At 41.2% G+C, this 21,373-nt stretch overlaps 1 protein-coding gene across 2 annotated transcripts in view; it reads right to left on the minus strand.

Moving 5' to 3' along the window:
- Positions 1-2,208: 2,208 nt before the first annotated feature.
- Dnaaf11 (dynein axonemal assembly factor 11) overlaps positions 2,209-21,373 on the minus strand; it is a 107,336-nt gene continuing 88,171 nt past the window's right edge. Inside the window, 2 exon segments of one of the 2 annotated variants that reach the window (NM_001025659.2) lie at positions 2,209-2,570; positions 13,510-13,592. In NM_001025659.2, the coding sequence (NP_001020830.2) occupies positions 2,393-2,570; positions 13,510-13,592 (261 nt within the window). In that variant the 3' untranslated portion in view covers positions 2,209-2,392. 2 annotated transcript variants of the gene reach the window in all.

Genomic DNA, 21,373 nt, shown 5'->3' on the forward strand with positions numbered 1-21,373 from the left:
AGAATGAGTCACCATATCTCCTAGTTATCTTTTTTAACAACTTAGCATAGCCTAGGGTCATCTGAGAAGAAAGCCATGGTCAAGAAATTGCGTAGGTCAAATTGGACTATGGGCATGTCTAGGATGAACTGTCTTTGTGAATTGATGTAAAAGGGCCCAGTTTCCTGGAGAAGAATTATCCTAGGCAGCTGGCCCTGACTGCATAAGAAAGCTAGCTAAACAGCGAGTGTGTGTCTAAAGAAGTAGCATTTTTCATGGCTCCTGCCTCTAGCTTCCTGGCTCAAGTCCTTACCTTGACTTTTCTATATGACAGACTCTAACCTGGCAGTATAAGACCAACAAACTGTTTCTTCCCCAAGTTGTTTTTGGTCATGGTGTTTGTTACAGCAATAAAAATAAAATAGAACAGAAATTGGTACCAGTGTAGGGTAGTGTTACAGTGGATCTTGCCATATTGTTTTGCCGGAGGGTTCTAAAAGCGTTTAGAACTTTGTGGTAGAAAAACCATTGCGTTCTCACAGCTTAATTATTGTTGTTAATTATTATTGTTGTAGGAGTTTACAAGAGAAGAATTCTGAGAGAATACAGACAATGGAGGCCTGGCTTTTGAGAATACAGTGGAAAGCAAAAACACTACTGGGACCATTTTTTGTGGTATTTTAAGTTAATAAAAATCTCTGATTCATAGTCAGATAATATAGAAGAATTGGCTGTTATTACTAAAAGATCAGCGTCCTTGAATGAACTCTTCACTGTTTCACTTCAACAATAGGGAAGTCTTCCTCAGGATGAGTGCACAGAAGGTGGTCACAACTACAAGTCATACTGGCAGCTCAATTTAGGAGTACAGAAGAGTCTCCCACACAGTATTGGTTTAAAAAGCATGAAAGTTGCAGGACATAAAGGATCATGGACAGAAGTCAAGATTTTGCTCTGTGCAGCAGGATCAGAGTCCATGTGGAGGGTCCAGAAGATGCCTATGGTGAAGGTGTAGCCTTAGTTGCAGTGGAGGAACCCCAAGACATTGGGAATGCCAGAACAATGGGATGAAGGCCAATGGCATTCAAGATGAAGTGATGGAGACAGTTTAAAGCTGCAGTACAAGTTGTGTGTGCTGTGGATACAGAGGTGGAAAAGGGACCTGCCCAAACACTTTGTAACATAGAAGGTCATAAGTGAGTCCCTGATGTCAAATATTGAGCTACAGAATTGGGATTTTTCACTATTGGATTTTGACTTTGCTTTGGTCAGACTTATTATGCCTCACTTCTTTTCTTTGATAAATGAAAACAATGTAAGTTTGTATTTTACAGGCATCCACAGCTGAGAGAATTTGTATTTTAAGACTGTGGGAATATTTATATTAGAATATTAGCATGAGATACTACATACAGAGGGTGAACAGATAGAGCTAACATGGTGTGTTTGTGTGTCAAGACAAGAAATGGAGCATCCAAATTAGCTTTGATCATCAAGTTGAAACACTCACTAATAAGTGGATATTAGCCCAAAAGCTCGAATTACCCAAGATGCAATAATAGCATAGGATGGCAGAATAGCAGAAAGCTCAAGCAGCAGCCAAGACCTCAAATCTCAAAATGCAAGAAGAAAACAGAGACATAGCAACTGAAGAGAGCACATGGATTTTGAAACCTCAAAGCCCAGTTACAAAATGTGACCACTTAGACCACATCTTATAAAGAAAGAAGAGAAGGAATGAAGTGAGCAAGCAAAGGAATGTCAGAGTGGCATTGTATAGGGTGAGGTACATGGCTGGACTTGAGAACAACCTATGAGGCAATCGTTGCTATTAGCATAGTGCAGATGAAGTCACTCCACCCTGAGGAAATTAAGGACCAGCTGAAAGTCTTTATTTGGTGACTCAGCAGGAATCCAAATATAGGGAAGTTAATGTCTCATTCTTGCCATTACATCATGCCACTAGAGAAAGCAGGAACATGAGAAGAAAGATGAAAAACACTGTTTAAAATCATGTCAAGACGTTTTCAGTAAACCTGAGAGTCCAGTTCTAACTTCTGAGTTTGAGCAATGTGATCAAGTCCTTTTCCATATAACAGAATGTATTGCATAAGCAAAGACTAAATCTTAATCTTAACGACTTATTCTTAATGTTGAATGTCATAGTTCTATTAAATTACTGCACATTTTTAACAGTGAAGCTCAATTATACATGAATGATAAGTTATAGCATATTCAAGGAACGCAATTTAATTGTAAATTCACTTAAGAGTATTATTATGCAAAGTGAGCATTATAGCATCAGATAAAATGGGAACGAACTATGTTTACCCCATGAATGACACATTTCCACTGTCAACACAAAGCAACATGGGTCTGTGGCTCGCAGTCAGTAACAATCCATCCTCATGTTTCAAATGAGTGGAGGCACCTCTGGGTTATCGTCAAAGTCTGGCTCTGCCTCACTGGGTTCAACTTGTGGTTGAGATTCCATCCTTTTGGGTTTGTGTTTTCTCTCTTGTACTATAGTAGACACATCAGGGCAGGAATGCTTGCTGGGATCAACTTCTAATCTTTCTACCTGCTTTCTTCTACAACAGAAAAAGACAAATAGGAATTAATTGTATGTTGTTTAAAATTAAGCTTCAAAGAAATTAAACTCGTATTCACTTACTCAGTGAATGCTTAGCACCTGCTGTCTATATGGCATAGAGAGTGTAAGGAAACACTGTTCTTAGCTTCAATAATTATAGTGAATTCTAGAAATAAGATTTTGACCTATAGAGGAAAAGCTAGCAAACAGGGCTGTGCTGCTATAGAGGCAATAGACGAGGAACTTGAGAAGCTCTCTTGCCTAGGAAATTAACAAGCAAAGTCACAAACCAGGATCAACACAACTCTAGCGAAGTTTAAGCCCTGGGCTTTGTTATGGTGGAGATATTTAGACAACTTCAGACTCACAGCAAAGCTCTACCCACAGCTTCAGCTAGCACAAGTACTTGCTTCTACAGCCCATGGCCAATACTCTTAGAGGTGGTATGACTGGAGAGGACCAGCAAGAAATTCCACTGTCAAAGCCTCCAGTGTTCAGATGAACTCTGTACATGGCACACATTCCTGTGTTCTCTTAACAGCAATTTTTATTCTTCGTACTTGGACTACAGACCAGTGACCTACACATTTCTAGCTTTCCCCAGTGATTCGTCTGGTACCCAGACATATTATTTTGTAGTCACTGCACCATTCACTCATTTATTCACTCAACAGGCACATGTCAAATGTCTCTATTATTCTAGAACCACAGTAGAATCTGAGGACACCCTGCTCTGCAAAATGACAGATTTCTGGTCATAGGGCAACACAATGAAAGGACAAGGAATTTATTAAAGCATTGTGGAATAGAATGCTGGTATCCTCAAGGCTGAGATTTTGCATTTTTAAGGTTTTGTTCCTTAGCATACACTTTTATTTGAATAAATGATTATTCTGCAAGTGAAAAAGTATTATCCTTCTTTGCAGAAATAATAGATTTATGTGAAAAATTGTCTCTGTTTTTTTTGTAGGAATTACAAAGTGACATGTGAAATGTGTCCAGCATATAGTGTCTATTGGGATGTGGAAAATCTATTCTTTTGGGAAAATAGTGCTTGAAATCTACTTGTCATTCCTAGACTCTGCTCAGCCCTTCAGGACATTTGAATTAATTCCTCTCAGAGTTTTGAGTAATGTCCGTGGACTCGTTGAGGGAAAATACAAGGTATATAAACACTACAAAATATACATTCTGTAGTCTAGCCTGTGGACTGTAAACAAACTGTGTGCTTAAGAGGGCAATGGGAGAAGGCAAGAAGGAACTGTGCCTTCGCTGAAGAAGTGTCCTAGGTAGCATCTGAAGGGGAAAATGGTTCTCAGAAAAACAGCAATTGAAGAAGGGCAAGACCTAGCCACACCTTCTCCTCAGAACTAACTATAGGTAAAAAGACCTGCAAGACTGGTGCTGGCTTCCCTCCATCTCTTTAGTGACATGAAATTTCCTTGAAGGCAGGAGGTGTACTGTGCCAGCCACATGTACTGGCAGCATACTGTGTGCTTTCCTCCTAGGAGGAGAATTTTAGCATATTCCAACCCCCAGTGAAAATCCCAAGCACCGAGCCTCTAATGAGCTTCCATAATGTACCATGTCATGTGAATGTATCACTTACTGCTGCAGAAACTAAGTATCACTCTATAGGAGAGGACTCTTTAAAAGCTTGGCCCTAGTCATCTTCCGACTTGCCTTTGGCTGATGCTGCTTTGTGGGTTTTATTTTCTGCAATAAATATTAGCCATGAGTACAACTGTTCTGAGTCCTGTATCCTTAAAAACCATGGAGATGCCAGACACTGTTTTCTGATGCAGCCTTTGTTACTCCCATTAAGTCCTCAGATGACCGCCACTGCCACCTCCCTCTGAAGCAGCAGGACAGGAGGATGTCAGTCAAAACCTCAGAGATAAACAATCAAGGCTGGGGAGCAAGTCTGGGGGTATAACATTAGCAATGCATATGCTGTCACTCAGAGAAAAGAAGGCAAAGACAGCAATTTTTTATCTCAGACTTTGCTTCTAAAGACTCTATGAAAAAGGCCTCCAGATCAGTGTTAGTCATCTTCCCGGTTTTCTAGTCACCCCTGATTATACCCACTAAGACATGTTCTAGAGTGAGTGCCCTAGCCACTGTGCCTCAGTAGACTTCTCTTTAAAGCTGGATTGATGGCAACATACACCAAATACTGTCTAGACAAATTAGTTCATAGATATGAAGGAGACAAAGCACTATCAGAAACTCAGCAGACATTTAGTAAGGCTTGGGAACCATACAGAAAAGAGGGTAGAGGTCAAGGACATCACTCCAAGGATGAGAGTAAGTCATTTACTTCAGTGTGATTTTTCACAGCCTTAGGCTGTAGTCAGTATTCTTAAACCTAAAGATAAAACATGGCTTGTGTCCACATACTAAGAAAGAATGAACACACAATGAACACTAAATGGCTGTGTCCCAGGCTACTTGGCAAGATCTCTGGTGCTGGCATCATTCATGTAAATAGCAAATGGGTGGACAGTTATGGAGGAAAAGACATGGACGCATGTGAAATTAAGTTTTGTAGTTATCACACAAAGTAATATATTTTACTGTGACGTTTTCATACAGTGCTCTTATTTTACCCCTCCCTCATCTTCTTATCTCCTTTCTGGCTGATTCTTGTCCAAACTCCAAATAGTCTTTCTGTCTAATTCATGTCACATAACTACTTTTTCTACTTTCATGTAACACACACACACACACACACACACACACACACACTGCATGTAATATTTATCTTTTTTTTCAGTGATTTAATGTTTTTTTATATATTTTTTTTATTAACTTGAGTATTTCTTATATACATTTTGTTATTCCCTTTCCCAGTATCCGGGCAAACATCCCCCTCCCCCCTCCCCTTCCTTATGGGTGTTCCCCTCCCAACCCTCCCCCCATTGCCGCCCTCCCCCCACCAGTCTAGTTCACTGGGGGTTCAGTCTTAGCAGGACCCAGGGCTTCCCCTTCCACTGGTGCTCTTACTAGGATATGCATTGCTACCTATGAGGTCAGAGTCCAGGGTCAGTCCATGTATAGTCTTTGGGTAGTGGCTTAGTCCCTGGAAGCTCTGGTTGCTTGGCATTGTTGTACATATGGAGTCTCGAGCCCCTTCAAGCTCTTCCAGTTCTTTCTCTGATTCCTTCAACGGGGGTCCTATTCTCAGTTCAGTGGTTTGCTGCTGGCATTCGCCTCTGTATTTGCTGTATTCTGGCTGTGTCTCTTAGGAGCGATCTACATCCGGCTCCTGTCGGTCTGCACTTCTTTGCTTCATCCATCTTATCTAATTGGGTGGCTGTATATGTATGGGCCACATGTGGGGCAGACTCTGAATGGGTGTTCCTTCAGTCTCTGTTTTAATCTTTGCCTCTCTCTTCCCTGCCAAGGGTATTCTTGTTCCCCTTTTAAAGAAGGAGTGAAGCATTCACATTTTAATCATCCGTCTTGAGTTTCATTTGTTCTAGGCATCTAGGGTAATTCAAGCATTTGGGCTAATAGCCACTTATCAATGAGTGCATACCATGTATGTCTTTCTGTGATTGGGTTAGCTCACTCAGGATGATATTTTCCAGTTCCAACCATTTGCCTACGAATTTCATAAACTCGTTGTTTTTGATAGCTGAGTAATATTCCATTGTGTAGATGTACCACATTTTCTGTATCCATTCCTCTGTTGAAGGGCATCTGGGTTCTTTCCAGCTTCTGGCTATTATAAATAAGGCTGCAATGAACATAGTGGAGCACGTGTCTTTTTTATATGTTGGGGCATCTTTTGGGTATATGCCCAAGAGAGGTATAGCTGGATCCTCAGGCAGTTCAATGTCCAATTTTCTGAGGATTCTCCAGACTGATTTCCAGAATGGTTGTACCAGTCTGCAATCCCACCAACAATGGAGGAGTGTTCCTCTTTCTCCACATCCTCTCCAGCATCTGTTGTCCCCTGAGTTTTTGATCTTAGCCATTCTCACTGGTGTGAGGTGAAATCTCAGGGTTGTTTTGATTTGCATTTCCCTTATGACTAAAGATGTTGAACATTTCTTTAGGTGTTTCTCAGCCATTCGGCATTCCTCAGCTGTGAATTCTTTGTTTAGCTCTGAACCCCATTTTTAATAGGGTTATTTGTTTCCCTGCGGTCTAACTTCTTGAGTTCTTTGTATATTTTGGATATAAGGCCTCTATCTGTTGTAGGATTGGTAAAGATCTTTTCCCAATCTGTTGGTTGCCGTTTTGTCCTAACCACAGTGTCCTTTGCCTTACAGAAGCTTTGCAGTTTTATGAGATCCCATTTGTCGATTCTTGATCTTAGAGCATAAGCCATTGGTGTTTTGTTCAGGAAATTTTTTCCAGTGCCCATGTGTTCCAGATGCTTCCCTAGTTTTTCTTCTATTAGTTTGAGTGTGTCTGGTTTGATGTGGAGGTCCTTGATCCACTTGGACTTAAGCTTTGTACAGGGTGATAAGGATGGATCGATCTGCATTCTTCTACATGTTGCCCTCTTAACCTGGATTATTTCTTTTAACATTATGATCTCTGTTTTTATGCATTTTCCTACAAGTGACATAATTTCAAGGCTCCATACTTTGATTGTCAAGTTGACCCAAGCCGAGAATCTTTGAGAGAAAAGCTTGACTCAAGGAGTGTCTAGATCAGATTGGCCCTCAAACATTTCTGTGAGGGATTTTCTTGATTACTAATCAAGAACATTTAGGAGGAGTTAGCCAACCATGTGTGTCACTCAGTCACTGGTAGTAAGAGCACAGAACAGAGGCTCGCCAGCATCAAGAGGAACCAGGAAACAGAATGAAATAGAAACTTGGAGTTAGGTATAACCGCCAAAGGCGTCCCCTAGTGTCCTACTTCTTCTAGCTCAACCCTCACTCTCTAAAGCTGTACAGCCTCATTTAACAGTGCCACCCACTGAGTACAAGAGCTGAAAATTTGAACCTGGGGACTTGAGAGGTGGCTCCCCAATTACAGCACTTGCTGCTTTTGCAGAGGACTTGTGTTCAGTTTCCAGACATCATGTGGTAGCTGACAACTGTCCTCAATTTCAGTTCTGGAGAACTCACCATCTGGCTTCTGTTGACAACTGGTATGCAAGCAGTGCATTTACATTTGTTCAGGAAAAGTACTCACATACATAAAATAAAAGTAAATCTCTAAACAATGTGAACCTGGGGGAGACATTACAAATTCTAAACATATTTCACACGTGGTCCCCCAAAAGTCCACTGTCATCTCAAAAAGCAAAATGCATTTAGTAGAACTTCAAGAGTCTCCACAGTTGCCAGGTGTAGCGATTCGTGCCTGTAACCTCAACAAGGTCTGTATAGACTAAAGCAGGTGTGCTCAAGGATTAGCAGGACGAATCAGTGAGACACACACTTAAAGTGAAATGGAGAGCTATGGATGTAGCTCAGTGATAGTTCAGAAGGTGAAAGTCCCCAGATTCAACCACAGAAGTCTTAACAGCTTCAGTAATACTCACAAACCTAAGTTCATGCTTGCACTGATATTCAAGGAGATATCTTAGTTGTAAGCCTCTGTAAAATCTAAAATATAACTAGATGTTTTTATTATGCAACAGCACAGAGCAAAAGTTCCATCCCCCAAAAAAGGAATTTGCTATGGGGAATGGGACCAAAGCAAGACTGAAATCCAACAGAAGAGCAAGAATTAAATCTTAGAATTCCATGATTGGCATATATCATGTGAATGCCAAGGTTCTGCACAGCTCTGCACATACAGCTTCTTGATGGTTCTCATGGTCATGGCAATTTAGGCTTTGCTCTCATAGCTTTATACATGGATCCTTTCATGACTTCCTGCATGAAATATACACATGGCCTAACCATTACAGACTTTTCTCTTTAAACTTGGTGGAAGCTTTTACAACTCTCCAAATCTTTCCTTCTACATTTGATCAGAACCAGCACAATGCAAACAATGCCACATTTAGCCACATTACAGTCTCATCTGTAACTATATACCTTTGCACCATGTACAGCCAGAGAACCATGGGAAGGGGTAGAGATGGAGCAAGAGTAAGTTGAAGCATGTTCAAACCCTGGAAATCATGTCCTGACATTGCCAGGCTTATGTGCCTGCTGCATATAGCCCTGTGCCCCACCTTTGCCCGACTGAAGGAAGTCACATAGCTTGGTGAGCAAGTTAAACTTCCTTTCCCCTTATGTTCAAGACCACCAGGAAATTCTCCTCATGCAAATAAGGCATCCTTAGAACCCTGACCCCAGCCAATAGTGTGTACCCATCCTGGTAACCTCTACTCACCCCCAAAACGTTTAAATAGCCCCTCACCCCATTAAAATGAGCTGTCTCACTGTAGCTGCCTCGTGGGAGTCTGTTCTCGAAGTGCACAGTGCTGCCTGAGGTCTCTTAGCTCCTAGTCATCCTGCCTTGCTTCCCCTGTCAGGATCCACTGGTAGTGATTGCAGACAGATCAGAATGCTGTGGGTTTTGAAACAGAGCCTGAACAGCAGGATCATGGCTATTTGTAAATTTAACATTCTATTATCTTTGAGTTCAAACCTACTGAAAGTTTCAGAATAAGGTAAATTAAAAGAATCTTTGCCCAAATATAACATGGATAATGGTTAATAGACACAGTATTTCATTTCATCAATATGATAGTATTTAGAATTATCATGGAGGAATGTCTCTGGGCATGTCTGTAAGGGATTCTAATCAGGTAGGTTAAATGAGTTGGGAAGGCCCATCCTTTTGTTGGTGCCACCGATCCATGATCTGAGAACAAGCATTCCTTTTCCTCTGCTTCCTGACTGTGGATACAGTTTGACCAGCTGTTTCTTCGAGCCCCTGCTACTGTCACTTCTCTGCCATGATGGCCTGTACTCTAGAACTGGGAATAAAATTAGACACATTGCTTCTTAAATTGCTTTTGTTAGACATTTCACCACATCAATTAGAAAAGTTAATAAGTACAGGCTTCTAGTCCAATTTCCAGCACAATTCTTATTCCACCTAAAGCCTCATAAACATATTCTTTACTGTGCTCATTTCTAGTGCATTCTGGCATTTATAATTCCAAACATAATCATCTATTAATCTCTGCTCATTCCCATAATCCAGGGCTTTTCAAGCCCAGGTTTTCAAACTCCTCCAAATATGTCCCATAGACTTGATTCAAAAGCCACAGATCCACATAGGATCTATCAGGTTTTATCATTACAAAGTCCTTCCTGGTACACAGTTCTGTATTAATGCTGTGAACTAAGTACCTGATAGAAACTACTTAATGTAGCAAGGGTTTATTCTTGCTCATAGTTTCACTCTACCATGAGTAAGAATACATGATATTGAAGATTAGGTCATGGTCACAAGACTTGTGACAGAGGGTGCTCACATACAGCAGAACAGAAAGCAAAGGATGACAGAAGTTGGTGATAGGCATTATTCCTAGAGGCTAATTAGGTCCTACCTCCTGAAAGTTCCACAGCCCCCCCCAAAGTAACACCAACTAGAGATAACACTGAATCTGAAGAGAGAATATAAAGATCATCAACGCTCCTTATTTAATAGTGTACTATAATAGAGAGCAAGACATGGAAGAGAAACCATGAGATGAAGTTTGTGAAGAAGTAAGCACTCTTTACAATATAGAAAGTCTTAAAGGAACACACAGACAGTAAAAAACTGAGATACTGAGAAGTATTAGTAATATTGTTGGGTGATATTGACAGTACAATAGTGTGACCATAGTAAATATCACTGAATTTCATAGTTTCAAAAGGTTGGCTTAAGGTTGGAAATAATTTTCCACAAAAGAGTAAATTTCAATACTGCTTCCCAGAAATATATCATAGAATATATTTATAATTATATACAAATATTAAACCCCTAAAGTTAATAAAATGTGAATATACTTATTGAAAAATTATAAAAATTTTTGAGATCTCAAATGAGAGTGTAAAATGCTAATTCTAGAAGAACTAATCTCCTTAATTAATTTGTATATACAATTCTAAATATAACATCTAAAGTTGGGGGTGGGGAGAGATGGAAGAGAAGAGCCAGGGTTGGAGACAGACAGACAGCAATACGGAAAGAATAAGCACATGTCATAGTTTCAGCCCTTAAGTTTCCCATGGTGGGACCTGCTGACAGCTTCTGAGGTCATCAGTGCAGCATGCTGCCTTTAAAAAGAAATGCAGGAATGTTGGACTCGTCTTTGGACATAATTCTTCCCAAATCAAATAAGTAGAGACTGAACTTGTCTAGCCTCCTGATTGGTGATACTATTTTTCCTTACACGTGTGCCTCAGATGCAAAGTCACACACCTAGGATGCTTTTACAAGGCTGTTGAACTTCCAAAACTGGGAGCTGCATAAAGCTCATCTGTTTACAGTTAGTCTGTTTCTGGTGTCTCAGTGTAGCAATGAAAAACGGACTGATATGATAATTTGCAAGTGAAATCAGAGAAGTTGACTCTAAAATTAATGTAAAAACACAAAGAGACAAGAACAGCCAAACTTCTCTTCAAGAAGGTGAGAAGACTTTGCCTATAAGTGATAAAAACTTGTTATAAAGCTATGGAAGTTAAAGAAGTAGAACAGATACAATCCAGAAACAGAATCAAGACCTGCACATTCAGATGCATGATTGGTGACACAGGGTCCTTGATGTTCACATTTTGGGACACTGAGACTGGAAAATGTACTTTAAACAAAATTCAATTATGGTATATACAAAAGACAAGATTACAAAGCCCTAGAAAATGTGGGTAGGATAAGAGTCCTAGAATAAGGCAAACAAAACAAAACAAACAAAAAACACATCAACTATAAAACTACTGTAAATTCCAACTCAAGATCTTACATTCACTATTAGACCACAGAGCAGGAAGGCTAATCACAAAGGGTAGAGGTATGGATTGTGTGACCTCATACTTGTTTTGTGGTCTTGGATGAATTCAATTCTGCATCTTACAGAGAGAAGCTTTTTGGGCAGTGCTATTTTGATGATTGTTTCACTGGCGTCTCCGCCTCCGCACTCATGAATCCCTCCACCTTTAAGGAATCTGTGCAGTTTCTTCTGCATCACAGTGTTAAGAGCCACATGTGCTCACCCGGTGGTCCCTTCCAACCATGATGGATAAAACCAGCCCCTCTTCTCTGTCTGCACAGGTTGAGTAGCAGACTGCTCCAGTTAGGAGAAAGTGGAAGCCTCCTCTAGCCCTCCCAGATTTTTGCTGCAATGATGTCGCTCTTCTCTAAAGACCAACAACATGGCCAAACTCAATCCCCATGTGCACCTGTAATTGATAGCTACTTAGTTAACAGAGGCATCAGGAGAACTCCACAGCTGGGACCCACACAAAAGCTATAAAGGAATATGCACTGGTGTCCATGGGCAGGGGTTGAATCCTGGGGTCAGGCAGGTTGGAGGCTTATGAGGACTCAGTTTCTCCTCAGCCTACACAGGCAGTCTTCATTTCAATGTACACCTCAGCATCCCGGCTGGGATTGGTGAACACTTGTTCATAGAGATTCTGTTCACTGTAGATAGGGGAGTCCAGGCAGAGGCAATGTACACAAAGAAGAGATGCAGTGTACACTGAATTTTCTCAGCTATGAAGGGGCTCCACAACCAATCGCCACTTAAGCCCTGGATATGAGTTTGTGAGATGAGCTTACCCCAGAATGAGAATGAAAAACACTTTGTAGAAGTACTTTGCTATGACATATTCAACTGCCAACAAATCATGGTAATGATAGTCTTCCTGGGTCTAATAAACCTCTCCAAACTGCAGCGCTTTGCCTTCCTATCCCACCGTAGCTTCCCAATTAGTTCAGATTGGTTACATGACTTGAGGGTGTTGGGGTTGATTATAACTAATATTCACATCTGGTATCTGTAGGAAAAAACTACCAGGTTGGGAATTATGAATGGCTTTCCAAGGTTAAAAACAGAGAATCAGTTTTCAGTAGAAACTCAATTCCATGTCTGTTGTTCAAGCAAATTCAATATTTAAAAATAACTACAAAACATCCACAGTTGTCTTTGGCTATACAAATAGCTGAGGCTTTATGATGCAAAGCACAAACACAGCTCTTGTGCAGGTATTTTTTATGATGTAATTCAGCATATACATTTGGAACACAGAGATAAGTTTGCCTACTCCAAAATAGACTTTACCATCTGGATGTTAAGAGTCCGAAACTCATGTGAAGCAGGATAGTTAAGGAACTGAGATCTGACTCCAATGCCTGCGAACCCGGAAAGCTTTTGACAAAGTACCTTTAATGCTGGAGTGTTTAGGGGAGATTAGATTTGCCCTGAAGCTTTCCAGGAGGTAGGGCCAGGATACTTGAGGAGAGGTTTCTAACACTGGAACTCTGGAAATGGGTGAGGTTTCCCTTGAGAGAGGGCAGGTTCTGCTGGAAAATGAATTTAGGTAGAAGCCTAAAGTTGATCTCAGTGTCTCAGGACATTGCCAAGGGGGCAGTAATAGAGGCTTCTATCTAGGGAACCCAGATGCTTGGGTAACATGGGAATCACACATGGGTGTAACAAGAACCATGTTACGAACTTAAACTGTTTTAACATGCTACACTCAAATCCCTCCTGGAAAGTAGGGCTTGAATAAATTAATGTGGGCACAAAGCAAGTGTTCATAAAATGTCAGCAGTCACGGTGGATGTTATTGGTCTTACTACTGTTTACTCAAGCAGTTGGAACCTGCATGGACAAAAGTTGAAGTTTTGAAGATCAACAGTCATGAAAGGCAAGAGTCTAGGGAGTTGAAACAAATGGGAACACAAATGGTCTGAAGCATTTTCAAATGCTTACACCATCCTGAAAGCTGAATCCTCCCCAGCACATGATAATGAAGAGAACAATATCATGTAGATAAAGGCAGTTGGGAACATCATACCTGGGCTTTGTTTGTTCCTTGCTGCTCTCCGAGGTGGTCTTCACAGACATGGGTGTTTGTTGACCTGTGATCATTTCTCCTACCTAAAATAAAAATATGACATGTGTAGAGTGCTGTATTCCTCCATGATGGGCTCTTACAAAACAAGCAGCATAGATAGGTCTATGTGTAATTTTTTAAGCTATAAAGCATCTAATTTTTTTCTCTCTACGTATTCCATGAAACAGTCTTAATTTAAGTCTCTTAAACTCAACAGTCTCGCAAAACCTCAAGTTATCAAAGAGTGCCAAAGCCAAGCAGGCAGATTTGGCGAATTAATTCATTCCCAAATGTATTTTATCCGAGAGCCAACAACCTGCCAACCAATTAAGTGATGTGTGATGTTGGGATGCTGATTTGAGAAGACCCTGCCTGGGTGTGGCTCCGAAGGAACATGCTGGGCAGAAAGCATCCTAGGCTGGAGTTTTAGCACCCTGTTCCCAGTTAGACCTCTTGCTTCTGCTTTGAAATTAGGAGGGAAACAAACTGTGCTCTCAAGGTCCTTTCTGGGTCTGAAAATTCTGTAATTCTATGACTTCTTTAACACTAGTTAAGTTTAGTCTTAAGCATGTTAGGATCTCAATAACCAAATCCGACTAATCCTGTCCAACAAAGACTGTTTGAAGGCAAGGGAGGTCATCTAATTTGTGTCCTCAGTGTTTAAGCTCTCTCAATGGAGGAGGAAGAGGACCCACTGCTCTGTATCAGATCCCAGCTGTGCACCAAGCCGAAACTTACCCTTACTGGCTCTGTTGCATGCTTTACTTATGACTTCCTTCAGTCCTGAGCAGCATTCCTGACAGGGATTATATGCAGTATGCAGGTGGACTGAAGCCTTTTATAAAAACCGCCTCTTTCAAGTCCCACACCCGCGGATCCCGGCCCGCAGCAGCTCTCTGCTCCCAGACCCGGTGAGAGAGAGACCCAACCGCCTGGTCAGGTGGGCACTCCTGAGGCTGCAGAGCGGAAGAGACCACCAACACTGCTCACCCCTGCCCACATCCCTGGCCCAAGAGGAAACTGTATAAGGCCTCTGGGCTCCCGTGGGGGAGGGCCCAGGAGCGGCAGGACCCCTGCCAGAGACACCGCCGGACCCTGAAGGAAACAGACCGGATAAACAGTTCTCTGCACCCAAATCCCGTGGGAGGGAGAGCTAAACCTTCAGAGAGGCAGACAAGCCTGGGAAACCAGAAGAGACTGCTCCCTGCACACACATCTCGGACGCCAGAGGAAAAAGCCAAAGACCATCTGGAACCCTGGTGCACTGAAGCTCCCGGAAGAGGCGGCACAGGTCTTCCTGGTTGCTGCTGCTGCAGAGAGCCCCTGGGCAGCACCCCACGAGCGAACCTGAGCCTCGGGACCACAGGTAAGACCAAATTTTCTGCTGCAAGAAAGCTGCCTGGTGAACTCAAGACACAGGCCCACAGGAACAGCTGAAGACCTGTAGAGAGGAAAAACTACACGCCCGAAAGCAGAACACTCTGTCCCCATAACTGACTGAAAGAGAGGAAAACAGGTCTACAGCACTCCTGACACACAGGCTTATAGGACAGTCTAGCCACTGTCAGAAATAGCAGAACAAAGTAACACTAGAGATAATCTGATGGCGAGAGGCAAGCGCAGGAACCCAAGCAACAGAAACCAAGACTACATGCCATCATCGGAGCCCAATTCTCCCACCAAAACAAACATGGAATATCCAAACACACCAGAAAAGCAAGATCTAGTTTCAAAATCATATTTGATCATGATGCTGGAGGACTTCAAGAAAGACATGAACACACTTAGGGAAGCACAGGAAAACATTAATAAACAAGTAAAAGCCTACAGAGAGGAATCGCAAAAATCCCTGAAAGAATTCCAGGAAAACACAATCAAACAGTTGAAGGAATTAAAAATGGAAATAGAAGCAATCAAGAAAGAACACATGGAAACAACCCTGGATATAGAAAACCAAAAGAAGAGACAAGGAGCTGTAGATACAAGCTTCACCAACAGAATACAAGAGATGGAAGAGAGAATCTCAGGAGCAGAAGATTCCATAGAAATCATTGACTCAACTGTCAAAGATAATGTAAAGCGGAAAAAGCTACTGGTCCAAAACATACAGGAAATCCAGGACTCAATGAGAAGATCAAACCTAAGGATAATAGGTATAGAAGAGAGTGAAGACTCCCAGCTCAAAGGACCAGTAAATATCTTCAACAAAATCATAGAAGAAAACTTCCCTAACCTAAAAAAGGAGATACCCATAGACATACAAGAAGCCTACAGAACTCCAAATAGATTGGACCAGAAAAGAAACACCTCCTGTCACATAATTGTCAAAACACCAAACGCACAAAATAAAGAAAGAATATTAAAAGCAGTAAGGGAAAAAGGTCAAGTAACATATAAAGGGAGACCTATCAGAATCACACCAGACTTCTCGCCAGAAACTATGAAGGCCAGAAGATCCTGGACTGATGTCATACAGACCCTAAGAGAACACAAATGCCAGCCCAGGTTACTGTATCCAGCAAAACTCTCAATTAACATTGATGGAGAAACCAAGATATTCCATGACAAAACCAAATTTACACAATATCTTTCTACAAATCCAGCACTACAAAGGATAATAAATGGTAAAGCCCAACATAAGGAGGCAAGCTATACCCTAGAAGAAGCAAGAAACTAATCGTCTTGGCAACAAAACAAAGAGAATGAAAGCACACAAACATAACCTCACATCCAAATATGAATATAACGGGAAGCAATAATCACTATTCCTTAATATCTCTCAATATCAATGGCCTCAACTCCCCAATAAAAAGACATAGATTAACAAACTGGATACGCAACGAGGACCCTGCATTCTGCTGCCTACAGGAAAAACACCTCAGAGACAAAGACAGACACTACCTCAGAGTGAAAGGCTGGAAAACAACTTTCCAAGCAAATGGTCAGAAGAAGCAAGCTGGAGTAGCCATTCTAATATCAAATAAAATCAATTTCCAACTAAAAGTCATCAAAAAAGATAAGGAAGGACACTTCATATTCATCAAAGGAAAAATCAACCAAGATGAACTCTCAATCCTAAATATCTATGCCCCAAATACAAGGGCACCTACATACGTAAAAGAAACCTTACTAAAGCTCAAAACACACATTGCACCTCACACAATAATAGTGGGAGATTTCAACACCCCACTCTCATCAATGGACAGATCATGGAAACAGAAATTAAACAGTGATGTAGACAGACTAAGAGAAGTCATGAGCCAAATGGACTTAACGGATATTTATAGAACATTCTATCCTAAAGCAAAAGGATATACCTTCTTCTCAGCTCCTCATGGTACTTTCTCCATAATTGACCATATAATTGGTCAAAAAACGGGCCTCAACAGGTACAGAAAGATAGAAATAATCCCATGCGTGCTATCGGACCACCACGGCCTAAAACTGGTCTTCAATAACAATAAGGGAAGAATGCCCACATATACGTGGAAATTGAACAATGCTCTACTCAATGATAACCTGGTCAAGGAAGAAATAAAGAAAGAAATTAAAAACTTTTTAGAATTTAATGAAAATGAAGATACAACATACTCAAACTTATGGGACACAATGAAAGCTGTGCTAAGAGGAAAACTCATAGCGCTGAGTGCCTGCAGAAAGAAACAGGAAAGAGCATATGTCAGCAGCTTGACAGCACACCTAAAAGCTCTAGAACAAAAAGAAGCAAATACACCCAGGAGGAGTAGAAGGCAGGAAATAATCAAACTCAGAGCTGAAATCAACCAAGTAGAAACAAAAAGGACCATAGAAAGAATCAACAGAACCAAAAGTTGGTTCTTTGAGAAAATCAACAAGATAGATAAACCCTTAGCCAGACTAACGAGAGGACACAGAGAGTGTGTCCAAATTAACAAAATCAGAAATGAAAAGGGAGACATAACTACAGATTCGGAGGAAATTCAAAAAATCATCAGATCTTACTATAAAAACCTATATTCAACAAAATTTGAAAATCTTCAGGAAATGGACAATTTCCTAGACAGATACCAGGTATCGAAGTTAAATCAGGAACAGATAAACCAGTTAAACAACCCCATAACTCCTAAGGAAATAGAAGCAGTCATTAAAGGTCTCCCAACCAAAAAGAGCCCAGGTCCAGACGGGTTTAGTGCAGAATTCTATCAAACCATCATAGAAGACCTCATACCAATATTATCCAAACTATTCCACAAAATTGAAACAGATGGAGCCCTACCGAATTCCTTCTACGAAGCCACAATTACTCTTATACCTAAACCACACAAAGACACAACAAAGAAAGAGAACTTCAGACCAATTTCCCTTATGAATATCGACGCAAAAATACTCAATAAAATTCTGGCAAACCGAATTCAAGAGCACATCAAAACAATCATCCACCATGATCAAGTAGGCTTCATCCCAGGCATGCAGGGATGGTTTAATATACGGAAAACCATCAACGTGATCCATTATATAAACAAACTGAAAGAACAGAACCACATGATCATTTCATTAGATGCTGAGAAAGCATTTGACAAAATTCAACACCCCTTCATGATAAAAGTCCTGGAAAGAATAGGAATTCAAGGCCCATGCCTAAACATAGTAAAAGCCATATACAGCAAACCAGTTGCTAACATTAAACTAAATGGAGAGAAACTTGAAGCAATCCCACTAAAATCAGGGACTAGACAAGGCTGCCCACTCTCTCCCTACTTATTCAATATAGTTCTTGAAGTTCTAGCCAGAGCAATCAGACAACAAAAGGAGATCAAAGGGATACAGATCGGAAAAGAAGAGGTCAAAATATCACTATTTGCAGATGACATGATAGTATATTTAAGTGATCCCAAAAGTTCCACCAGAGAACTACTAAAGCTGATAAACAACTTCAGCAAAGTGGCTGGGTATAAAATTAACTCAAATAAATCAGTTGCCTTCCTCTATACAAAAGAGAAACAAGCCGAGAAGGAAATTAGGGAAACGACACCCTTCATAATAGACCCAAATAATATAAAGTACCTCGGTGTGACTTTAACCAAGCAAGTAAAAGATCTGTACAATAAGAACTTCAAGACACTGAGGAAAGAAATTGAAGAAGACCTCAGAAGATGGAAAGATCTCCCATGCTCATGGATTGGCAGGATTAATATAGTAAAAATGGCCATTTTACCAAAAGCAATCTACAGATTCAATGAAATCCCCATCAAAATATCAATCCAATTCTTCAAAGAGTTAGACAGAACAATTTGCAAATTCATCTGGAATAACAAAAAACCCAGGATAGCTAAAGCTATCCTCAACAATAAAAGGACTTCAGGGGGAATCACTATCCCTGAACTCAAGCAGTATTACAGAGCAATAGTGATAAAAACTGCATGGTATTGGTACAGAGACAGACAGATAGACCAATGGAATAGAATTGAAGACCCAGAAATGAACCCACACACCTATGGTCACTTGATTTTTGACAAAGGAGCCAAAACCATCCAATGGAAAAAAGATAGCATTTTCAGCAAATGGTGCTGGTTCAACTGGAGGGCAACATGTAGAAGAATGCAGATCAATCCATTCTTATCACCCTGTACAAAGCTTAAGTCCAAGTGGATCAAGGACCTCCACATCAAACCAGACACACTCAAACTAATAGAAGAAAAACTAGGGAAGCATCTGGAACACATGGGCACTGGAAAAAATTTCCTGAACAAAACACCAATGGCTTATGCTCTAAGATCAAGAATCGACAAATGGGATCTCATAAAACTGCAAAGCTTCTGTAAGGCAAAGGACACTGTGGTTAGGACAAAACGGCAACCAACAGATTGGGAAAAGATCTTTACCAATCCTACAACAGATAGAGGCCTTATATCCAAAATATACAAAGAACTCAAGAAGTTAGACCGCAGGGAAACAAATAACCCTATTAAAAAATGGGGTTCAGAGCTAAACAAAGAATTCACAGCTGAGGAATGCCGAATGGCTGAGAAACACCTAAAGAAATGTTCAACATCTTTAGTCATAAGGGAAATGCAAATCAAAACAACCCTGAGATTTCACCTCACACCAGTGCGATTGGCTAAGATCAAAAACTCAGGTGACAGCAGATGCTGGCGAGGATGTGGAGAAAGAGGAACACTCCTCCATTGTTGGTGGGATTGCAGACTGGTAAAACCATTCTGGAAATCAGTCTGGAGGTTCCTCAGAAAATTGGACATTGAACTGCCTGAGGATCCAGCTATACCTCTCTTGGGCATATACCCAAAAGATGCCTCAACATATAAAAGAGACACGTGCTCCACTATGTTCATTGCAGCCTTATTTATAATAGCCAGAAAATGGAAAGAACCCAGATGCCCTTCAACAGAGGAATGGATACAGAAAATGTGGTACATCTACACAATGGAATATTACTCAGCTATCAAAAACAACGAGTTTATGAAATTCGTAGGCAAATGGTTGGAACTGGAAAATATCATCCTGAGTGAGCTAACCCAATCACAGAAAGACATACATGGTATGCACTCATTGATAAGTGGCTATTAGCCCAAATGCTTGAATTACCCTAGATCCCTAGAACAAACGAAACTCAAGACGGATGATCAAAATGTGAATGCTTCACTCCTTCTTTAAATGAGGAAAAAGAATACCCTTGGCAGGGAAGGGAGAGGCAAAAATTAAAACAGAGACTGAAGGAACACCCATTCAGAGCCTGCCCCACATGTGGCCCATACATATACAGCCACCCAATTAGACAAGATGGATGAAGCAAAGAAGTGCAGACCGACAGGAGCCGGATGTAGATCGCTCCTGAGAGACACAGCCAGAATACAGCAAATATAGAGGCAAATGCCAGCAGCAAACCACTGAACTGAGAATAGGTCCCCTATTGAAGGAATCAGAGAAAGAACTGGAAGAGCTTGAAGGGGCTCGAGACCCCAAAAGTACAACAATGCCAAGCAACCAGAGCTTCCAGGGACTAAGCCACTACCTAAAGACTATACATGGACTGACCCTGGACTCTGACCTCATAGGTAGCAATGAATATCCTAGTAAGAGCACCAGTGGAAGGGGAAGCCCTGGGTCCTGCTAAGACTGAACCCCCAGTGAACTAGATTGTTGGGGGGAGGGCGGCAATGGGGGGAGGGTTGGGAGGGGAACACCCATAAGGAAGGGGAGGGGGGAGGGGGATGTTTGCCCGGAAACCGGGAAAGGGAATAACACTCGAAATGTATATAAGAAATACTCAAGTTAATAAAAAAAACAAAAAACAAAAAAAAACCGCCTCTTTGTATTACTTGGATCTGGTAAACAATACAGGGTCATTTTCCTTTTCATAGTTGTGGAGGGCTATCACGCCTCACTCACCCTCATCATCTCCTTCTCTTTGACAGAAAGAAGACTCATTCTCGGACACACCCACCCAGGAGGGACAGGAGAAAGTCATTGTTTCAAATGGTGATATCTGCCTGCCATCCTGTTCTCTGCTGTCTGAGACTCGGTGTGTCACACAGCTGTGACCCAAGGTCCAAATATTCTTCGGCTTGGACTCAGAAGTCTTATCACCACCTGGATCATCGGCTGGCTCAACAAAGCATGAAGCATGTTGGACTCACATTTGCGTTTGGGAAGGGAGTTGGTGGTCCAGTCTAGCCACAATCCTAAATTTGTCCACCTGGATGCAAAACCAAATTCATACATAGGAAAATATTTTTTCCATTTGACTAAGGACTTTGTTTGCATTCTGCACTGAGCTCACGGAAGGGTGATGGGTCAAGCCTGTGTCATTGCTCAGCTTCGACCAACT

The sequence above is a fragment of the Rattus norvegicus genome, chromosome 7, assembly GCF_021556685.1.
Source record: "Rattus norvegicus strain SHRSP/BbbUtx chromosome 7, alternate assembly SHRSP_T2T, whole genome shotgun sequence".
NCBI lineage: Eukaryota > Metazoa > Chordata > Mammalia > Rodentia > Muridae > Rattus > Rattus norvegicus.